Below are 20,190 nucleotides of genomic sequence, written 5' to 3' on the forward strand. Positions count from 1 at the left end.
CCAGGCAAGTTTAATTAAAATACATACATACACTCAGGATGTTTAAAATTCATTATGCATCTATAATGTTTTAAGCACCAGATCCGCAAATGAAATTCAAATCGAACGAGATGAGAAAGTTAATTTATGACAAAAATAAATAAATAAATAAAATGTTGCAAATAATTTACTTAAGGAGAAAAAAAAAGATCTGTACACCCCAGGTTTCTGATTTGATGCTAACCACCTTTGTTATTTCCTTGTGACGCTTAGAATACCACAACCAAGCCACGTGGGAGTCTGGAGTAGCCTCAATGATGCAGAACAGTAAGTTGTTTTTACATATTCATATGTACATGTTTTTGCTATGAAAACTTTTGATTACAGCCGCAAGTTGTAATGTGGTTGCATGGAAGCAACACCCACTGACATTATGCACTGGTTGTTATAGCGCAGTAACTTTATAAGGGCACTTTAAAGTGGGGCAGAGAAGAAGGAGGAGAGAGAGAGAGAGAAAAAAAGAAAGATGTATGTGCAGGCATAAATTTGCATGACTTTGAGATGCAGGGGAGAAATATTCTCAGTTATTTGATGGCCGTTTCATTGCTGTTAATTTATGTTTTTTTTATTTTTTTTATTTTTGCAATGATAGGTAGGCAAGTTATTATTGAACAAGTTAATCACACATCGTCCTGCTCCAGAGAGAGGAGAGAGAGAGAGTTAGAGAGAGAGAGGGAGAGAGGGAGAATAGAGGGGGTTGGGTTGAGAGGGAGATTTTTGTTTCTGCTTGAGTTGGTATTAAATAATTGCACAGCCGTCTGCATTAGCGTTAGAGCTGGCTGCCAGGCTGCATACAAGATTAGCTGCGTAGAGAAGAGCCCTGCATGAAACATGAGGAATAGCAATAATGTCTTATGTAGATTAGTCCATATTCTTTACGGACAGACAGCATGAACTAGAAAGAAAATGCTCATATTATAACCGCAGGCCACACTGTTAGGTGCAGGCTGAACTCACAGCGGAAGATAAATATTAACAACCATATTGTCGTGGGTGCCAATCAAAAAAAATAATAAAATAAAAATAAAACTACACATGACAGATGATGAAGTTGCTTTACAGTACAGGCCTGTGTGTTTGAAGTGGACCCATCATGAGTTGAATATCTTGTCTTATGCCATGTGTGGTGTGTGTGTGTGTGTTGAAACAAAAAAGGATAAACATGAAACATTCTCTCTCTTGCTGCTGGACAAGAGGTGTATGACATCTGTGATGAAGGTGTGTGGAATAATTTTATTATATTATTCTCCATATACCTTGATGACGTGTCTGTGCTGTAATCTGTGCGCATTAAAAAATGTATGAGTTCAATGTTGGACCACATGACAGTTGGGTAGTTTGATGTGTATAGGTGTGAATCATAAGCAAACACATTATTAATATTATCAGCTATTTTTATTTTTGTAAACTGGTGGCATTTGAGTCTGATTTGATTAGGCCCCAGCACTGTGACTTTATTTTTTTTCTCCTCCTCTTCTTCTTCTTTTTTTTTTTTTGCTTGCCAATTGTCCATTATTGAGCTGATGGGGCCTTATCAAAGCTGTGTACAATGCCCTGCGCTCCTGCTTTGCTGCGGATTGATGTTAATGGGATGCTCCCCTGGCTTGGCGTGTGATGTCTGGTGCGAATTGCCGAGGAGATATCATTGGGCCCGGCCCTTTGGGTTGTCTAAAGGTCGCGACGGCCTCGCTGGCTTTTGTGCTAATAACTCCTGGGTGTATATGGTGGGGAGCGTCCAAATTGACACCATATGTTTTCCTATTAGTCGACTTGCAATAGAATACAAGGCGCATAATCAGCGCCAGCGGGGCGAGATCGACTCTGGGCACTTGAGGGAATTGTGCCATGATTAAGACTTAACCTTAGGAGAGTTTGATTTTTATGTGATGTCCTTATCTGACGGTTTTATCGATCCGGAGGATTTATATGATAGTTGTAAATCAGAGATGATGGAGGAGCCCTGGAGAACCCGCAGAGCAGGGCTGCTTAATGCGGGTAAGGCCAATTTCAGCATGAGAAGTCTATTAATTCCACTTAATCCTGGAATTACCAAAGAGCAGGAGGGATGATAATGGATTTACTATCAATCAGATCCACGCTGGAAGATTATTACACATTGTGGCCAAAAGGGACGTGTTACTCAGTTAAACAGGTTTATTTTTCACTCAGGTCTGAGCGCAGCCTTTTGATCATTCCTATAAAAAAAATCCAGTCTCCAGTTTAAAGCAGAGTCCTGTGACATATTTCAGAGTAAAGACGCCTACCGATTGCTCACAACAGGACTGCAGTGGCTGTGAGCATTTGTTGTCAAATACAAACAAGGGGGGAAAAAACTGCATGTCACTTTTAATATGTTAAGAATCCAGGCGCGCCCTCGTTTCTGTGACCGCGCGTAGCCCCTGGCCACCTTAAAACGAAGTCTCCCTCGGAGGGTAAACGAGTAGCGTCCAATTTTGTCTGAGTGATATCCAAATGCAGACAGAAAGGGTCGTTTTATCATGCTACTATTTGTCGTGACGATGCGATTTTCAAAAGCAGAGCGGTGTCATAAAGTGACATGCCTGCCACAAGTGCTCCAACTGATCTTTTCAATTAGCCTCCCATGCATGATCCGAGGCGACTTCCGCCTATTTCCAGAAATTAAGCTCAAACTTGACGTGCAGCTAGCTTTATTTTAAAGACAAATGTCAGGCAGGCTCATCATATTTTCCCCCTCTTCTATATTTGGAGCTTATTTATTGCTAAGGAGCCTCTGCTCCCGGAGTCAATGTACCGGGCGGCAGCGCAGGGGAAGGGAGCGGAGAAGCAGAGAGCAGCTCAGGCACTCCGGGGAGTCAGCTCTCCCATTTGGCTTCAGGTTTGCGGGATTATTTTGTGCTTTTCAGAGATGCCATATAACAATTTAGAGATCATTTTCCCCAAAAATAATTCTTTTTTAGACAATAAGCAGTCGTGAAAATTGCTATTTTAGAGCTAGTATCCTATGTGGTGCATGTTTGGTTCATGCGTAACTGTGTTTTGAAGGGACTGGAGCTGTCGATTTAACGACACTTTCTTAAAAGCAAACAAACAAAGAAAGCGATGCTTTTGAATTTAAGACATTATCACGGATGCTGCTGGTTTTGTGTAATTGTGGCTGTTGCGGGTTATTGCATGTTTGGTTTGTATTTATTCATGTTGAGAGGATGTAGTTTAGGAGTGAGGTGCTGGTGTTGGCTCAGAGCAGCTGTAGCTTCAGGAGGGGGATGGATACAGGATGCGGTCTTTACATACCCAAGTTTTTCGGGCTGATTCAAGGTTGGTTGAGTTTCATCGGTAGCAAAAAACGACACATTGAGTCGCTCGTGTATTATTATTATTATTATTATAGGGGGGACATATTGAGGTTTATATTTTGCTTCAGTCTGTTTGTGACGCTGCTGTCGTTTGATCCAGGTTGTGCATGTGTTACTGAATAACTGCGCAATGTTTGACTGCAGAGGGGGAACGCACCGAGAGTTGGAACTGTTTCTGTAAAGGATTGTTTCAGTGCAACTCCGATTCAAGACATTATTTTTATTACTATTATTATTATTTTAAATCAACATGTCTAACTTATTTTTTTATGTAAACTGCAATAACTTTACCTCTGTATGCCCTCCTCATATTCCATTATCCCGGTTCCACTAAAAGAGAAAATTACATCCATTCTCCTCATCACTAAAATGAAATTAATTTGCTTTATCACCTGCTGTATTCTCTGCTCTTGTCATATGATGTGATGACTATACGATGCTTTTTGTCTCCATGTATAGGTCACAGTGGCGTAAACCAGCTTGGTGGTGTGTTTGTTAATGGTAGACCGCTGCCGGATTCCACCAGGCAGAAAATAGTTGAACTTGCTCACAGTGGTGCTCGACCCTGCGACATCTCCAGGATACTGCAGGTGACAGTCACACTCCTTTTTGAATAATAATAATAACAACAATAATCCAGGGATTTGTTTTCAGTGGATGCAAACTGATTTTACAATTGAAATCATGAAGCAAGCAAGACAAAAAATTCTGAAAGACGTAACGGTATGGTTTTCACATGAAGTCAGTCTTTCATGTTGCCTAAAGTTTTGCATTTTAAATCAGTGGAATTATTATTTATTAGCTACATTATTAAATTCACTGAGGGGAAAAACGACAAAAAAGAAGAATAACCTGCCTGCTATTATAAAGAATAAATCTCTTGTAAGAAATGCCTAATTTACCAATATACCATTCAAGGCATATTTTTTGTGTTTATAGACCCATGATGAAGTCCAAGTGCTGGACAGTGACAAGGTGATAATTATTTGACGCCATCTTAGAAATTCCGTTAATAGTCGTAAATAATGTATGTGAATTGCGTCTTTTGTTTTCTATCCAGGTGTCCAACGGCTGCGTGAGCAAGATCCTGGGCAGATACTATGAAACTGGTTCCATAAGACCGAGGGCGATAGGCGGCAGCAAGCCCAGGGTCGCCACTCCAGAGGTGGTCGCGAAAATCGCGCAGTACAAGCGGGAGTGTCCGTCTATCTTTGCTTGGGAGATCCGTGACAGACTTCTGTCGGAGGGGATCTGCACCAACGACAATATACCAAGTGTAAGTGTATGTATTGACCGCAACTTATGTGCATGATTTAATTTGCCACATGAAATGACTTTTTTTTTCTCATGCACTGGAGGAAAAGGAGATGAGCATCCAACCATTCAGTCTTATTAAACACACTGCGCGCAGCAACCCTATTGCATATGTGATCACCCAAACATGCAGTCAATTAGAAGGAGCTCGTTGACCATTTGTAAACATCTTCCTGTGCACATTTATTATGATTAGAAAAGGTGTGTGTGTTTGTGGTAGGCTACGCTGCACACATACACACACACGCACGCATGCTTGAGCTCGGCTGTAGAAACGCGCTGATAAGAATCCTTCAACTTATCATATGTAATTTGTCATTCAGGTGTCATCGATAAACAGAGTCCTCCGCAACCTGGCTAGTGAAAAGCAACAGATGGGCGCAGATGGCATGTATGACAAGCTGAGAATGCTCAACGGTCAGACAGGAACTTGGGGGACCCGGCCCGGCTGGTACCCCGGAACATCAGTGCCAGGGCAGCCCAACCAAGGTGAGCCTCATTATCACACCGTGGCAATAAAGACACCTTGACGCACCCACCGGCACCGTTGTATGAAAGGGAGGATGTGCTACAACCGGGCGGTGCGGGGTCGGGCCTGAAAACTCACTCCGTCACAGAAATATACATTTACCTCGTGTGTTGCATGAGGACGAACGTGAACTCCACAGAGGTCAGCAGGAATGTTCATGTATGGATATGAATAGTTTTATAGCATATATAGCTACTACTCCAGTGGTTCCGGTCCACGGCTCTCTGTTTTGCAGGAAGGTATTGTATTGGCATGCTTTGATGCCCTGAACAAGACCCCCAATTAAGACTAGTCGATTAGAGGAAACCATAGGCCATGCATGCAGTCTGAATGCCTCCACTGTCCCAGACATGGATGTGCGTGACAGCGGCTTGTCCTTTCAGCAGAGGTGTCCATCCAACAGCCTGCATTTTCCTCCCCTCCTGATGGGGAGGCAGAGCCGGGGAGCTGTGTGCGGGGATATTAGTACAAAGGAATGTTTTCCTTCACACGCAATGATTGGTTATGGGAACGGTCCGCACTACGTGTAATTGCTCATTAGAGAGGGCTTTGTCTCTCATTATGGCAACATGCAGGAGTGTGGAGATGGCAAGGCTGCTGTGGAAATGTTCCACTTGAGAGGGTTTCTCTGTCGGCCTGCTGCAGGCCAAACACTGAGACACACATTTTCTTACAAGAAACACCACCTTTCTTTTCTCTCTCTCCTCCTCTGTCTCTCTCGTTTTAACGTTGACTTGGCTTCTTAAATAGTCACCGATTAAACAAATGTTTCAGCACTGTGCCTGATTTATATGAAGCAGAGAGGGGGACGTGAGAGTGGTGGAATTCAGTCTTTGCAAATAACCATTTGCATTTGTTTGATCACCATTTGGACACGTGGGGCTGTTAACGAGCAGTAAAGCGGAAAGGATCATATTAACAGCTAAAATGATTCTGAAACAAATCACAATAACTAATTTAGCCTATTTATTATTGTTATTATTATCATTATTATTATTGTTAACATTATTATAATTATTAATGTTATTATTATTATTGTTATTATTGTGTACTTATTAATTAATAAAGGTAGGATCTTGTTTCACCCTTCCGTTGGTATAACACGTTAGACTGATTATTGGTTGTTTAATATTTTATTATTATTTTTCAGAAATATAAATAATTTTTTACCAGTAGTAGTAGCAGTTGTAAAAAAAAATAATAGTAATAATAATAATAGTAGTAATAATAATTATTATAATAATTATAATGATAATGATGATGACTTTTTTGGGTTGTGTTCACCTCAGTAGGCCTTCAGTATTTAGGTAAAGCAGTTGTCTCAAGGGAAGGAAAATATGTTTTCCATCCGACAGCCGAGTAAGCAGATATAATAGCGACATGGAGAGTGACAGGGCCCCAAAAGAAGACAACTCTATCCAAAGAGGAACGAATAAAACTCCTCACCGATTTGGTCTTTTATCTCTTTCTCATTCTCAGTCGCTGGCTATATGGCTCTAAATCCCGTCTATAGGATTTAGTCTCTCACTTTCTCTTTCAGTTCTAAGCGGTTTCTCAAGAGTGTTTTGATCCGGTCTCAGCAGCTGAAAGGTGCCGCAATTGGTTCGGTATCTCTCGCTCTCTCTCCCTCTCTCTCTTTTTTTGCTGCTTTTCCGCCTCACTGGCTGAGACATCGTGATACTAAAGAATGAGTTTATTTCCCAGCGCTTTTATAAAGAAAACAAATCCCATCCTAGCGTCAGTGGGTCTGGCAGACGGATAATAGCTTCACATTCACTCCTTTTTATGGATTAGCCGGAGTGAAGAAACAAATAGCGTGGATACAAACTATTGGCCTATAGAAGAAGACTTCTCTCTACTTTGCAGCAGGGGGAAATTGTCAAGAAACATGTAGCATCAGGTTTCCTCCACTGAGCCAACACTTGCACATATAGACGCACTAGTTGTGTTTGCGGCCCTTTAGCAGCTTTATCGCTCTGCTTTTAGCGGAAAGACCAGAAAATGTGCAACTTGTGCATGAAACTAAAAACTTAAAAAAAAAAAAAAAAAAAATCATCCCCAACAGCCAAAATCTTTGACACCCCATGACAACTTTTACACAATTTAAACTTGTTGTTCATGTGTGCACCTGTTCCACCCTGGTAATAGCCTACTGTCCTCTAGCAAGGAACTATTCACGCCCATCATCAACACATAAACATAATCTGCATAAATAATAATGAAAAAATACAAAAAATAAAAACAAAAAGCTGAGATGAGTCCAAGTCATGGCTTCTGACAGATATTACATAAACCAGCCTGTGTCTCCACGCACCCCCTGCTTAATTTCGCATTAACTTCTCGGTGTGATAATGATGTCCAACAACAAGACAGACATTAGTCGATAAGCCTCGCCCTGCAGCTGAAGGGGCCTTTGGGCCCACCGCGGACAAGCAGGAGCAGTGAATAGATTGGCCTTATTTTGGTTGTTCAGGGGGTTACATGCTCTCTCCTCACTCATTTGTTTCCAATTGAAGACAGAAATCCTGACTGGCGTGGAGCTGGCCGGGGGACGTGATTAATGATGGTAGTGGATAAGGGTTAACACACTGGACTCAAAGCTCTGTTGACTGGGATCCTCGTGCGCACAATACCAAAGTACTACAGCCTGTGCGCCTCCAGAGAGAGGGAATCCTTTTGTCATCTCCTCCAATAGCCCCCCCCCCCCACCCCCCCCCATCTACCCCTCCCCTCTCACCACCACCACTACCCTACCCCTCCCATATATTACACCCACCGAGGGCTCACTGCTCGTCCCTGGCTGTGTCCATAGTTTAATGGTTTCCCTTACTCCTGAAGGCATTGTATCATTCTGAAAAGCGTCTTCTCCTATTCAAAAGTTGGTGGTCACCTCAATGGCTATACCAACGCCCATATGGGAACGACCATTGAGGCCTTACTCTGCCCTAAAAAAAAAAAAAAAAAAAAAAAACGAGGAGGAGGGGGGAGGTAGTGTGAGTTTGGGGTTTTAATACATTTCATAGGCTCTGAAAAGAAGTTCACCACATCTTGTCACATTTCTCTTAACCTTTTGAGAACACACGCCATTGTTGGGACGCGATAAGTACGCGAAGCCCTTTCCCCTCAGCCAGCCTGGTTTTCTCACAATATTTTATAAACACTTTAACTGCGAGGTCCTTTTCTTTTCATTCATTCATTCATTCATTCATTTTTTTTGATAATGTTCCTTTTCACGCGGGCAGTCGTCTGGAATCAGGAAACATTAAGAAGAAGTTTCAATAATTCATTTGATTTTGAATGAAATCAACCATGATAGTGGCTTTTAATTAATGATGTTGTACCGCGGTCTGTACAATTAGCTGTAGGCTGATACAACACCAGACCCGAGAATTAATTATTCAATTAACTTAATTGAATGCTTATTTCCATTAAATGCTTTTTTTTTTTTTTTTTTTTTTTGCAGATGGCTGCCAACAACAAGACGGTGCAGGAGAAAACACAAACTCCATCAGCTCGAACGGTGAGGACTCGGAGGAGACACAGATGCGACTGCAGCTCAAGAGGAAACTACAGAGAAACCGCACGTCCTTCACACAGGAGCAGATCGAGGCTCTGGAAAAAGGTGCAACAACAAGCAGTCAATCATTAATAAAAAACAAAAAAACCGCTCCCGACAGCTACCTATCTAATGGTTTATTATACGGAGCAAATAAGTGTAATCATTGAGGTGCTAGTATATAGAAGTTTGGGGGCCTGGGCCTTGGAGAGGCATACATTCAGTAAAACCTCAATTTATTTTGCTGTTTATTTACCAACACTTTTCTGCTTTACAGAATTTGAAAGAACTCATTATCCAGATGTTTTCGCACGAGAGAGACTAGCAGCGAAAATCGACCTGCCCGAAGCAAGAATACAAGTAAGTGAACAGCAACTTTTTTTCTTTTATACCCGTATAGCTATCATATTTTCCTTTACATTGAGAGGTGGATGGGTGGATAAGAGAACTAACATGGAGTGTCTGGTCGCAGGTATGGTTTTCAAATAGAAGAGCAAAGTGGAGGCGAGAGGAGAAGCTGCGGAACCAGCGCCGGCAGGCCAACAACTCCTCCAGTCACATCCCCATCAGCAGCAGCTTCAGCACCAGCGTCTACCAGGCCATCCCGCAGCCCACTACACCAGGTAGGCCCGCGCTTCACACCGAAACACACACCAATTATATATAAATATATATATATAAACATCAGAGTTAGATATAAAAATAGATTAAGTCGACTATTTGCACAGCCAGGCGTGGATTTTGTCACAGGGGTCACTCAAAAAAAAAAAAAAAAAAAAAAAACCCGACTTATTTAAACGTGCACGATTTTAAGCCAGACAGGATCCATGGGAAATAAAGGTAAATATTATTATAGGGCAACCTGCGGAGTCACAGAAGGAGGAGAGCGGAGGCCTCGGTGCCTGTGCGCTCTGCTTCACATGAAGTAACACCGGTGGTTTTCCCTTTGATGGATGATTGAGCAAAACTTCTCAGCTGACTATCTGCGTAATTACCAAATCAGGCACGAGGGCACACCGGCAGAAGTGAAGCTCGCGCACTCACGCTCACAAGTCAATCACCTGAGACACACACACACACACACTCACACGCACACATACACACACACACACACACGCTGCTCAGTGTCTGTCCGGGCTTATCTGCCTGTCAAATAAGGCGTCACCTCACGCATGCCCTACTTAACGCTAATGAGACGCTCTCTCACTCCGCAGGACCCCGCGTTTGTGCGTGCGTGCGTTTGCGTGCCCGTGTGTGTGTGTGTGTGTGTTTTTTTCTTTTAACCACATTTTCCATTTTTCATTCACAGTGTCTTTCACCTCGGGGTCAATGCTGGGTAGACCTGACTCTGCACTCACAAACACCTACAGTGCGCTGCCCCCCATGCCCAGCTTCACCATGGCAAACAATCTACCTATGCAAGTAAGTAAAAAAAAAGAAGAAAAAAAGTCAACACTTGTTTACAGATGTGTATATTATATAATAAGTGATTTAAATAATGTGTCCTGGCCAAGCACGTTCCTTTAAATCGTATTTTGAATGAAATAATAGAATTACAAAAATAATTAAAAATAAAATGGATAAAATTAAATCTAGACAGATGTGCCTATGATAAGCTTAGAGTGTCACAGGCTACTGAGCTGAACATTATGGTTGGCTAAGCTAATGTTACGTTCTCTCCCCCCATCTATAGCCCAGCCAGACCTCCTCTTATTCCTGCATGCTGCCTACCAGTCCGCCTGTGAACGGGCGGAGCTACGACACATACACGCCCCCTCATATGCAGGCACATATGAACAGCCAATCAATGACCACTTCTGGTACCACCTCAACAGGTAGGCAGAAAATTCATTGTTTACCAACATGCTTGGGAATTAATATTAATAAAAGAGAGAGATCAAAGCGTGCACTCTATCTGCCACCTTTCCTGTAATAAAGGGGTACTACATAGCCATCTTTGATTCATGATCCGCCGCGGCAGCTCTACCTTCTTCCTCTCTTATTCGAGAAACTTCATGGTTTAAACATCTGCGGGTCAATATCTCTACATTTCATATCATCTTCCCTCTGCAAGCTGCATGAAAGGAGCTCATTTCCATCGCTGCTCTGTGCCATCATGTCAATCCCACTACTTCAGCCCATAGTTTAGTTCCACCCCATTAGGATGCTGTTACCGAGAGCCATATATACTGGTTATAGTCATGAAGAGTTAATCATGCATAACCACATTTCCTCTGTGCTAAATTGCTAATTAATTTGATTCATTTGCTGTTGTACTCTCTCTGTTTAAATGCCATTGCCAAAGCCACAATTTATTGAGCTTGCAAGCATTTTACTGAGCGACCATGTGCAGAGCTTTGTGACTCATTGCTCGTCCACCTTATTTGCAGGCTTTTAAACCCCATTGCTTTGTGCTGTAAGGCTAACTAGCGCTATGGCTAACACACACTAACTGTGCATGGTGCATCCACTCATCCTAACATAGCATGCTGACATGTGGGGCTTCATTTATTTATTATTTCTTTTTTTCTAATTTATTTATTCTTTGAGCTGACGTGTCTCTCTGTCTGTCTCTGCAGGACTCATCTCTCCTGGAGTGTCTGTCCCTGTCCAAGTCCCAGGGAGCGAGCCTGACATGTCTCAGTACTGGTCAAGACTACAGTAGAGAGAAGAGCTACTTCACCCTGTAACCACCCACTCCACCATCGCCCTCCGGCAGTGCTCCTCACACTTACACGGCACAGGAGAGTAGAGAAGGCGATAGAGGGTTGAGAAGAGGCGGAGGAGAGGAGAGAAGGAGGAGGAGAGGAGAGGAGAGGAGAGGGGGAGAGGAGGAACGAAAAGGAAGAGAGAGACTCTGGGAGAGCCTTGGGACGTCTGGGCTTTGTTTTTCCAGTGGGACTGTGTGCTGTTCTGTAGCTCTAGGCACATTTCAACTGAGGACTTGGAAGAGAGAACAACAATGGAAAGACAGAAAAAAATGGACCTCTGTAAAGTGCCCGGTGTTAAATTTTTATGGAACAAAAACTTATCTGTTTTTTTTTCTATTTCCAACTTCAGTCATTGTTTCCTTTTTTCTCTGGTGTGTTAGTAAATGGCCATTTGTATGTTAATATGAAAAACCAAGATCAAGTACTGATAGATGGACTGCTAGAAAACCATGTTGGTCTTGCGTTTGTTTGAGAGGAGAACCTGAGAGATTCTGCCATGACTATCTTTTAATCTGCTTATATCGAGACTTTCTACCAGCCTTTGCATGGTCTCTGGACGCTATTGCATATCATTAAAGACGAAAAAGCTGGAGGGAAGACTCTTACTGTGTCAAAAAAAGAAAAAAATATTTATTGGTCTTATTTCTTACGAATGGATATTTAGCAGAGAAAACTCAAACTTGATCCATCCACTGAGGCTGTGGTCTTGACATCCTCTGACATGGGCCCGCGTTTGCTGGCTTATTAGGCACGGATCACTATCAGCAGCTCAAAGGGCGCAAAGACGGTGCGGCATGCAACGCAACTTGGACCTCTCGCTTCGGTGGTTGGATTGACTCTAGATTACCACAAAGAACATTAAATGTGGAAAACAGGTGTAAAAGAAAACCTGTAGTCTGTAAATGGTAGACTGCGTCTTCGATATAATCCAGTTTGTTTATGTCAAAATGTAAAGTACTTGTCTTCCCTAGAAATCTTCCAGAAAGATTTCTCCAATAAAAGTTGATTTCATTTATATCCCCGAGAATATTCTATAAATGTTCCATGCATCATAAAATACATTACTTTAGGGTCAGGTACAATTTGTCTCTTAGGTATAGTTGTATTATAGTGTCCTATGGTCAAAAAAAATTGTGCAACTAGAAATATTTAATTCCTATAATTATGATTAAACATTGCTTGACAGAGTTTTAAACTTAAGTGTTTGGCAGTTGTTTACAAGTACATATCAGATTTAATCATTGTTGATTGTAAAACAGACCAAAGCCTTTGTATCTCATCTAGTACACAATGTTTTTTTTAAAGATATTAGTCTTGTGTTGCAAAATTTTGTAAACACGTTCTGTTCGATTACATTGGCTTCGAGTTCGTGAGACTGCAGTCGAACCCCGCAGTCCTTATTTATGATTGAAGACCATGGGAGGGTTTTTCTAGCATCATCTGTCATGCTCTTTTGAGTTTTTGCATTTTTATTTCAGTGTGTACGTAGAACATGGACACATACTGGGTTTACGTCTGAGCAATGCTTCTGAGATAAAACGTCTACACGCTGTCTCTTAAATATTTCAATTTAATTTTATTTAAAATGGAGCTTTCTAAATGTATTTTGTGAAAACTATAAAACATTTTGTACAGTAAAATTGTGTCTTAAAGAAAGCCTTTTTGCCTGTTCAATGCTGTGTCCGGTCAAGTCTTTACTCAGCAAGTGGGAGCACTGCTTAACTTTCATTGCTGCAAATTTGATCTTCTTTTATTGTAAATCTAATACTAACAAATTCCAGTAAAAAAAAGGGCTGTAATATATATATATATATATGTATATACACAACACTTCCTCTTCTGGTGTCCAGAATAACAAACCTCTCTTGATGTATGGGGCTGAACCAAGTCGACTCAGACCACACAGCACAACGAGAAAGGTCAAGCAATTCACCATCCCTGGCTCTTGTTTTAGCAGAGTTACAATGGTATGAAAAAATACAGAACCAATGAGGACGAGGAGGGAGCAGAGGAGGGGAAAAAAAGTCATGGAATAAAGCAGCCAGTGCCTAGAGCGAGGCAGAGGAGCGATTGTGTGGCAGAGTGAGTTATTTTGCTTCACTTGCTGCCTCAGCAGGGGGGTTATGTGTGTATGTGTGTGTGTGTGGATTTGAAGGGGTGTGTAAGACAGAGTGAGTGGGAGAGCTATCTAAAAGGAAAGGATGTCCAGTAGAGAGTGAGGTCAGGTAACATTCACACAGCATGTAACGGCACCAAATATCTTGCTAAATTGATAAATTGAATTTACAACATCTCACTCAATATTTAATAGTCCAATCAGAACTTTGAGGATCTGAGGTTAATCAGATTTTTTTCTAATGGCGCTAAAGCAATTTCTCTATTCATTTAATCCAGTTTATCACACAGACAGAAGAATTCTATTCTGAGAGCAGTGGGAGGAGAAGAGAGAAAGAGCTAGACAAACGTGCCGAGACGGAGCAGGAGCATTAATAATTACAGAGAGAAAATGAAAGAGAAATTCAAAATGCAAGAAAGAGTGCAATTAGCGGAAGTCTAAATAATACACAGCTTTGGGATAAAAAGGTTTAAATGTAATTCTGGCTCAGAACAAAGTTTGGCAATATGAAAAAAAAAGAAAAAGTTCCTGAGAACTTTGTTCACTTTGATCAGTTGTTCAATGGGAAACTAATTCTGACCTGGGAATCTGAATCTGAATTCCCACAGCAGCAAAGAGAAGCGGATACTCTCCTATTTAGTGTCAACAGTCTAGGTGTATTATGTATGTGTGCTTTAACACAAACTAACTTTTTGTAAATAAATACTAGTATTAATATATTTTGTAAACTGCATTTGACAGTAACACAACATGCTTGAGGATCAGCCTGATTTATTAAATCAAAATTGCATAGGGGGGAAAATATTACCTTACACTGTTATGTCAATAGTGCTGTGATGTGACAGCCATTTAATAATAGAGCCTGTAAGACCTCAGCTAAAGCTACTGTAGGAAAACAACTACGGCTTTGGTGAAGAATCAATATACGACATAAGCAGCAACTGTCAAAACACACAATTATAAAATCATATTCTCTCCACTCTGTCCAATTGCTCTCAGTTTTGCTTCAGGCCAAGTGAGACTTTAAGGTAAATGGTGCCTGTAAAATGTGCCAACAGCAGTGGATGTTCATCTTATGTGTTAGTCTCACAGGTTTCAGAGCAAGTTTTTAACAGCAAAGAATTCAATGTGCTACTACCATATTCTTCTGCCATATTCAAACACATTAAACCCAAAATATACATTGCCATAAACAGTTACTGAGCTTTGGCTAGGTCGGGAAAACAAGAAATATAAAGACAACAACTGCATATGAGTTCTCAGGAGATGTTCTAAGGAACATCTTAACTGTGGGTGAGATGAGGGGTAATAAGGCATCTGAAGAGCCACATGTGATCATTTATTTAGAAAAAAAATCCTATGAGGGCAGAAAAAATAAAAAACACTTTCTCCAGAAACATTACTGTATTCATATTACTGGATTACTTATTAATTCCTACTATACTACTAATAATATGAGTAAGTGGCCAATCAGCTTTGTCAAACCACATCCAATCAACGTTTTCTGAGCAGTAAGAAGTCATATTTAATATGTTGTTTTAATTTTGAAAATCAGCACAGCCACATGTATGGTGAGCTTTGTTTGAAATGTGAATGTTGAGACTTCACTAAGTTATAAATGTAAATATGTGAATATATATATATATATATATATATATAATATCAAATTAAATCAAATCAAATGTGAAACATTATAAAACTTCAAAAATAATTCACTTTCTGTACCGACTGAACAAAAAGTGAATCAGCGCTATGTGACGCAGAGCGTAACATACAAGCACAAGTCATACGGCAACATAAACAAATGCCAAAGTGAATGTGTTCCATTTTAATCTACCTTAAAATTGTACCCTAAATACGTCAGCTCTTCGACAACAATAACTCGGAGAACAGTTTTTATCTTGACAACACAAGCTTTCGCTCACCTGTGTAAGTGACCTGTGTATGTCATCTCTCTTTCTCATACACCCAATATAAGATCACTCCATTCATGCATGAAACTGTCAGATAACACCACCATCTCCCAACACGTGTTGCAGACGCTTACCAACACTGCCACTTTTTACAGGCAAAAATATTCAAACTGGCATCAGCAGCTAGACTGAGGAAAACAAAAATGAAACATTAAATTTTTCATGTTGTTTTTTTTTTCTGTGTTTCTCCATGTCACCATTTGACCTAATTTGTTCTTTTGGGCTTGTCATGGCAAAGCAGCTCATCCAGCAAACATGCCTGATGAGGTGTGAAGCCTGCACCCAAATCCAGCGCTCCTACCCTCTGCCCACATTCCAGCTTACTGGAGGTAGACGTCACTCACCGGCACAGACTCGGGGTCGGACGGAGGCATCCCTATTCGAACCTGAAACCGGTGAGGCAGACCACAGATCAGTCATTCATAACACGTGTACACACACTCGCGGGGAGTGAACTTTCCCTTTATAGAAGGTGTTGAGATGCAGTCAAGTAAAATCTGAGTAAAGAACACATGTTGCGCACTGTGTATCTATTTTCTTTTATTTAAGTCAACACAATCATACTTCATTACATTATTCTAGAAAAAAAAAAGACTTTGAGACTATTGTTCAAGGTGGAGCTAAGCAGGAGAGGCCACTTGTTTCATAAAGTAAGTGCTGAGCTTGGGGGAAAGCTCATAAATAATTTAACGTCTGCCAAGACTGAGAGTCTGTAATGACAAAAAAAAAATAAAAAATCCAGATTACACTTTACATGTAAACAAACCCCCCAGAGCCAGAGAAAGACATCAAAATAATGTAGCAAGGCTTTAACAATCCCTCCTTCTTGGATTTTAATTGGGTTACATACATGTGACCTGCCAAGCGTCTACCTCCATGTAACATTTTGAAATACCATAGTGCTCACTTTTTTTTTATTTCCAAGTTAAAATGAACTTCTTGTCGGTAGTTTAAAAATGTGCAAAGTAAGAAGGAGCATATAGAGTGTACTGGAGGTTTATATAAAAAAAAGTACTTCAAATGAAGGATGAAATGTGTCCGTTATGAGACTGTGGATGTTTAGATCTTCACCCCCGGCTCGGACAGTTGGCAGGTGGTAATGGCTGGCAGGGTTATCTCGGTTGACATTATGTGGGTGAGGGAACAACCTGGTCACCGTGGTTAAGAGGACAACGTGCTGCAGCGGTCCAGGTGTTGGTTGCCCGTGGCGACTGAGTGGGAGAGCTCTAGAAGTCCAGGTGTTTGTTGCCGGAAGAGCCGGAGCCACAGCCTGAAGCCGCCGCGGCCCCTCCTGCCAGCTCCCCCCTGCTCACACGACTCACCGTCTCAGATAAATCTGGGGGCAAATGCAGTCTCTACAGAGAGAGAGAGAGAAAGAAAGAGAGAGAGAGGGGGGGAGGGAGGGGGAGTATTAGATCAGCCTGTATGGAGAAAAAAGAAAGCACTACAGTGGATCAACATACAGTAGATGCTACACTTCAGTGATGTTTATTCACAGAGAGCCATGTTGGGTTGAAATTGCATTAGATGCTTCACCACTCCCCTCAGCACTGGCAGCGTGGAGTAAACCTGCTAGCGTGCTGCTAAATGCTTCAGAGAGCTTTAGGTCTGTTACAGCTCACAGGGAATATGTGTGTGTGTGTGTGTGTGTTTGTGACAGAGAGAGAGAGAGTGGTAGGGGTGCAAACAGTTGTGTATGGGACACAACAGCATGCATTTTATGAGTTAAGGTAAGATAAAGTGTGTGTTTGGACACAAACGTGCATGCAGAGCGTGAATGTGGATGTTGATTGCTTCACTGTGTATGCAACGCAGATGATTATGTTCGGCTAATACCAGAGTCAACAGAATCAAGTCTTTTAGCTGTTTCGCGGTAAAGCTTATCTGTGGAGCTGCCCTGTGCCAACTCAAAGCACAAAGGGCCACTCATGTAAAGCCCCCTAACACCAACACGCTAACTACTACAAAGCTTAAGAGGGGGGCTACAACTCAGCTCCGCTCTCTCCTGAAGCCGCAAGAAAAAGGCCGCCGGTGGCACTCCACGAAAACAAAGTCTTGAAGAGGTGCTGAGAGCGTGAGAGGAGGTGAAGTGTCTCCAGAGTCAAGTGTGCGCCCGACAATGGTGTTGAGTGGCGTGTTGCTCGAGTGTCTATCGAGGAAGTTAAATCAGAATACAGGCATCCTGGGTACAAGAGGAGTTAAACCCTGTAATTTGCCCTTGAAAGAATCTGCCATGACATCTGAAACCCACTGGTCAAAGCCTGTGCTCCCACTCCACCCCACCCAACCACGGCCCTACCCGCCTCACATCCTCACCCCCTCCAGACATCCAGCTTTGGGAGAGCCCCTCTACTCCCACAGATACTTATCTTTTTCTTAATGACTAGGTGTTTGGGTATTGGGTTTAACGGCGTCATTACTAAGAGATCATTCAGGACTACGCGACACTCTTTACCCCTCTAGGGCTGACTGCTTCCTTCCTTTGCTTAATGCTGTTTTCAGGGGATTTGAAACACCCGAGTCTGAACAGCAAAATGTTTATTTAAAATTTTTTTTTTTTAACATCGCTAATTTCCCCTGGCCTGATTTGAAGCCGTGTGCTCCCGCTACTGTGGCTAACAGGTCGGAGCCACATCGTGCTCAAGTGGTCTCTCTTTTGTGTTGAGCATGTTGCCTTTGTGTGTGTGTCAGCTGATTGTTTGTCAGGCAAGTAGAGGAAACAAGAGGAGTAGTCTTCATGCAGCCCCTGCAGATTATCCGGGGCAGGTGAGCGCTGAGACACAGCCAGGGACCTATAATTTAATGCAAGATGGTAAAGGTAAGGTTACACAGGACTTACACAGGCAAGGACTAAAGATTCCCACTCCCAAGACAAGACAAGTGAGTTTATACTAACTACTAAGAGTTTGTTAAAATAAAACAAACATAAAGTTATTTGCATTCTCTTTGTATGTTACTCCGTCTTTGACTCTCTCTTGCAGAAACACACCAACACCCATGCAAACTCTTATATTGGCCTTGAGGGGGCTTCCAGAAGCTCTGCTCTGCTTCCAACCCTGCCAAACCTCACCTGTGTAACCTTTCGTGTCTTCAGCTCACTCAAGTGTGATTGAAAAAGAAAAACAATGCATTGATCAAGCCTGGACTCAGTCCTGCTTAGTGCACTGCAGCGGAAACACGGTAGAGAGAGGGGTAGGAGAAAAATCAATCACATATACATCATCCTCAGTGGGTGAGTAAAAAAAAAGAAAAAGAAAAAAAAAAAGACATCACACCGTTGTCTGGCTGTCACGCACCCACGGCCCTGGCTACACCGTGCCTTGCTTGGCTCTGGGCTCTGTGAACCCACTGAGCATGTGCAGAGCGAAGGTCAAAGCAATCCAGAAGTGCAGCTCAGCTCCTCTAACCTTTGAGTTCAGGGGCAGATGAGAACAATCAATGGTAACATCAAAGTTGGAGGGAGGAGCAGACAAAACCAATCGATCGGTTTTGGCACAGAGGGAAAAGACAGCCTAGTAACAGTCAGTAACCACAGCGCACATCAGCGACAGCAACTGTTAGAGCTGATAACAGGCTATTGGTGATCACAGCTATAAGAAGTTAGCTTTAATTCAGCCCCACTCTAAACAACAATGTCAATGCGTGAGAACTAGATGAGGCCAATCCATGAGAGAGATTTAGATTTCTGTTTAACCTCGTGTACACTGCAATATGAGTTAAGCACGGTGCACTTGTTTTAGCAGTGATAGGCCAACGGAGGAGCTGCTGTGAACATTTGCATTGACACAGGATGAATGGAGGTCAGTGGAGGACTTAGACAGACATCGTCAGGGAGGCTCTGAGTCTACTTCCCTACGACCTGCACACTCCATGATGTAAACAAGGACATCCGGAAAACCCTCAGAGGCATAGTGGGGTGTATGTGTGTGTGAAGTCTTTCTCTGCTGCCTGGCAACCTTCACGAGGGTGGAGAAAGAGGGAAAAAATAAGAGAAGGGGGGTGTGTGGTGGATGGGAGTAGACGGCGGGAAAGTAGACCATTGGCTGTGGTGGGTGCAGTGGTGGAGGGGGGACATTGTGAAAATGGATGTGTGCCACAGTGTTAGTGCGAGTATGTGTGGGCAAGTGTGTGTATGTGTGTGTTAGACTTGTGATGTCAGTGTTCCCTCCCCGGTGGTGGGCAGGGGTAAAGGTCTGTGGTTCAGCTCCGCTCCACAGCCAGAGGGGCTGGGGCCATGCTGGCAACAGGGTGAGGGGTGACAAAGCTCCAAACGAGTGCTAAGCACTTGAAATGAGCCCTCAGGGCCGGCCCACAGACTAGCTTTGCCTAAGAGGGTTACTAATATCACTCCACAATGGACAATTCCCTTCAGCTTTCTAAACACCCCAAAGACTTGGTTCTTAAGGACTACAGTGTTTCATGTTCTTTACAACTGGACATTACCCAGCTCCACATACTGTATACCAATATTTCATGGGTCAGAAAAGACACCAAATCACAGTTTTAACATTTAAAAAAAATGTTTTTATTATGCTTTGATTGTGTGTATTGCAATGTTATGCAAGTGTGTTATAATCCAAGATCCAGATGGACAAATTTTCCCAACTGGAGCTTACA

General features: G+C 42.2%; 2 protein-coding genes across 2 annotated transcripts in view; one reads left to right on the top strand and one right to left on the bottom strand.

Moving 5' to 3' along the window:
* pax6b (paired box 6b) overlaps positions 1 to 11,558 on the top strand; it is a 38,109-nt gene extending 26,551 nt beyond the window's left edge. Inside the window, exons 5-15 of the mRNA XM_083996227.1 lie at positions 253 to 306; positions 3,834 to 3,964; positions 4,314 to 4,349; positions 4,435 to 4,650; positions 5,012 to 5,177; positions 8,681 to 8,839; positions 9,051 to 9,133; positions 9,246 to 9,396; positions 10,083 to 10,195; positions 10,467 to 10,608; positions 11,353 to 11,558. Coding sequence (XP_083852353.1) covers positions 253 to 306; positions 3,834 to 3,964; positions 4,314 to 4,349; positions 4,435 to 4,650; positions 5,012 to 5,177; positions 8,681 to 8,839; positions 9,051 to 9,133; positions 9,246 to 9,396; positions 10,083 to 10,195; positions 10,467 to 10,608; positions 11,353 to 11,438 — 1,337 coding nt within the window. The 3' untranslated portion in view covers positions 11,439 to 11,558. The remainder of the gene's footprint in view (positions 1 to 252; positions 307 to 3,833; positions 3,965 to 4,313; positions 4,350 to 4,434; positions 4,651 to 5,011; positions 5,178 to 8,680; positions 8,840 to 9,050; positions 9,134 to 9,245; positions 9,397 to 10,082; positions 10,196 to 10,466; positions 10,609 to 11,352) is intronic.
* Positions 11,559 to 16,216: 4,658 nt separating this feature from the next.
* Positions 16,217 to 20,190, bottom strand: part of elp4 (elongator acetyltransferase complex subunit 4) — a gene marked incomplete at its 5' end in the record, with an annotated part of 51,802 nt that continues 47,828 nt past the window's right edge. The window contains one exon of the mRNA XM_083995773.1: positions 16,217 to 16,928. Coding sequence (XP_083851899.1) covers positions 16,800 to 16,928 — 129 coding nt within the window. The 3' untranslated portion in view covers positions 16,217 to 16,799. The remainder of the gene's footprint in view (positions 16,929 to 20,190) is intronic.

Source organism: Trachurus trachurus (genome assembly GCF_905171665.1).
Source record: "Trachurus trachurus genome assembly, chromosome: 3".
In the NCBI taxonomy this organism is placed as follows: Eukaryota; Metazoa; Chordata; class Actinopteri; order Carangiformes; family Carangidae; genus Trachurus; species Trachurus trachurus.